Source organism: Sinocyclocheilus rhinocerous, unplaced genomic scaffold (genome assembly GCF_001515625.1).
Source record: "Sinocyclocheilus rhinocerous isolate Xijiao unplaced genomic scaffold, SAMN03320098_v1.1 scaffold287, whole genome shotgun sequence".
Lineage (NCBI taxonomy): Eukaryota > Metazoa > Chordata > Actinopteri > Cypriniformes > Cyprinidae > Sinocyclocheilus > Sinocyclocheilus rhinocerous.
In genome coordinates, this window is record NW_015633524.1 from 1203955 (window position 1) to 1205226 (window position 1272).

At 31.9% G+C, this 1272-nt stretch overlaps 1 protein-coding gene across 3 annotated transcripts in view; it reads left to right on the top strand.

Moving 5' to 3' along the window:
* Window positions 1-412: 412 nt before the first annotated feature.
* LOC107744111 (eosinophil peroxidase-like) overlaps window positions 413-1272 on the top strand; it is a 6152-nt gene continuing 5292 nt past the window's right edge. For all 3 annotated transcript variants that reach the window (XM_016557608.1, XM_016557609.1, XM_016557610.1), the window contains exons 1-2: window positions 413-456; window positions 932-991. In XM_016557608.1, coding sequence (XP_016413094.1) covers window positions 934-991 — 58 coding nt within the window. In that variant the 5' untranslated portion in view covers window positions 413-456; window positions 932-933. The remainder of the gene's footprint in view (window positions 457-931; window positions 992-1272) is intronic.

A 1272-nucleotide genomic window follows, 5' to 3' on the forward strand; every position in this document is an offset into this window, starting at 1 on the left:
TTCTGCTGATCACAAAAGAAGATATTTTGAAGAACATTGGGAACCAAACAACATGGGTGCCCATTTTCTTCAATTGTAAACACTGAGACATTTCCCTAAATATCTTCTTTTATGTTCCATGGAAGAAAGAAAAACATACAGTTTTGGAATGACATTAGAGTGAATAAATGATGACAGAACTATTGTCCTTGCTTTCCTGTAATGTAGAGTAATGAAGAGTAAATCAGTGACAGATTGTCACCTCAAATAAATCAATAAAACAAACACCACATATGGTAAATGCACTTGTGAAAAGGAAGAAGGAAGTAAATCTGTTGCCCCGCCTGAGACTCCACCAGTGATGCTTAACAGAGTGAGGATGAGGGATGGTTTAAAAGCACGGCCACTCCATCCACTCAGTACAACACACTCAGAGCCTTGAGTCCAGAACCAGAGAGACAGAGCCCTGTTACTCAGGTGAGAAATGCAATGTCTGAATCTTCTCTTTAAATTATGTATGTTTTTTCTCTAGGTTTAATTGCACTTATTGTTAAACTCTGTGAATCTGATTACAAATGCAAAGAATGTATTTAGAGTAATTAATTCTTACATTTATTTGACAATTCTCACTCAAAGTATTTTTTTATCATATTTTTTTCAGATCATTTTAGAATAAATCCTATTGGTATTATTTTTTCTGTGCCCCTTAAAACGTAAAATAGCTTTGTTTAAAAACTGCTAAGTTAGATTAAATGCTATTTTGTACTGCATGCATTTTATTTAAAAAGTTCATTATTTTTAATTATTTTAAAAGTTAATTATTTCATCATATAATTTTTTTTTACTTTAGTATATAGTAATTTGCCTATAAAATTGTTGAAATGCATAAACAATTGTCATGAACAATGTCTTTTATGTGCTCATTCTCTAAATGTCTCAATATGCGTTTCAGAGATGAATCTTCACACTGTTCTTTTTGTGGTGGGATGCTGTTTTGCCCTTTCATTGGGTGGTAAGTTTACCAATAATCGTGCAATCAAAAATTAAACTGCTGATCGATCACATCAAAACATGGAAACTTTTTGTCTGGTGCAAGAAATTTGTGCTTTCAATCATTTAAGCTGTTCATCTGGTGTAACATCCATCTTGATCCAATTTCATGACTACATATCACTTATTACGTCAGAGCTTTGCTGCTTTTTGTTAATCAAGAAAATAAAAAGATAAACAAAACAAGATTTAATACAAGACATAAATATCTTAGGCTGGAGGAATTTCATAAATTTATCCTTC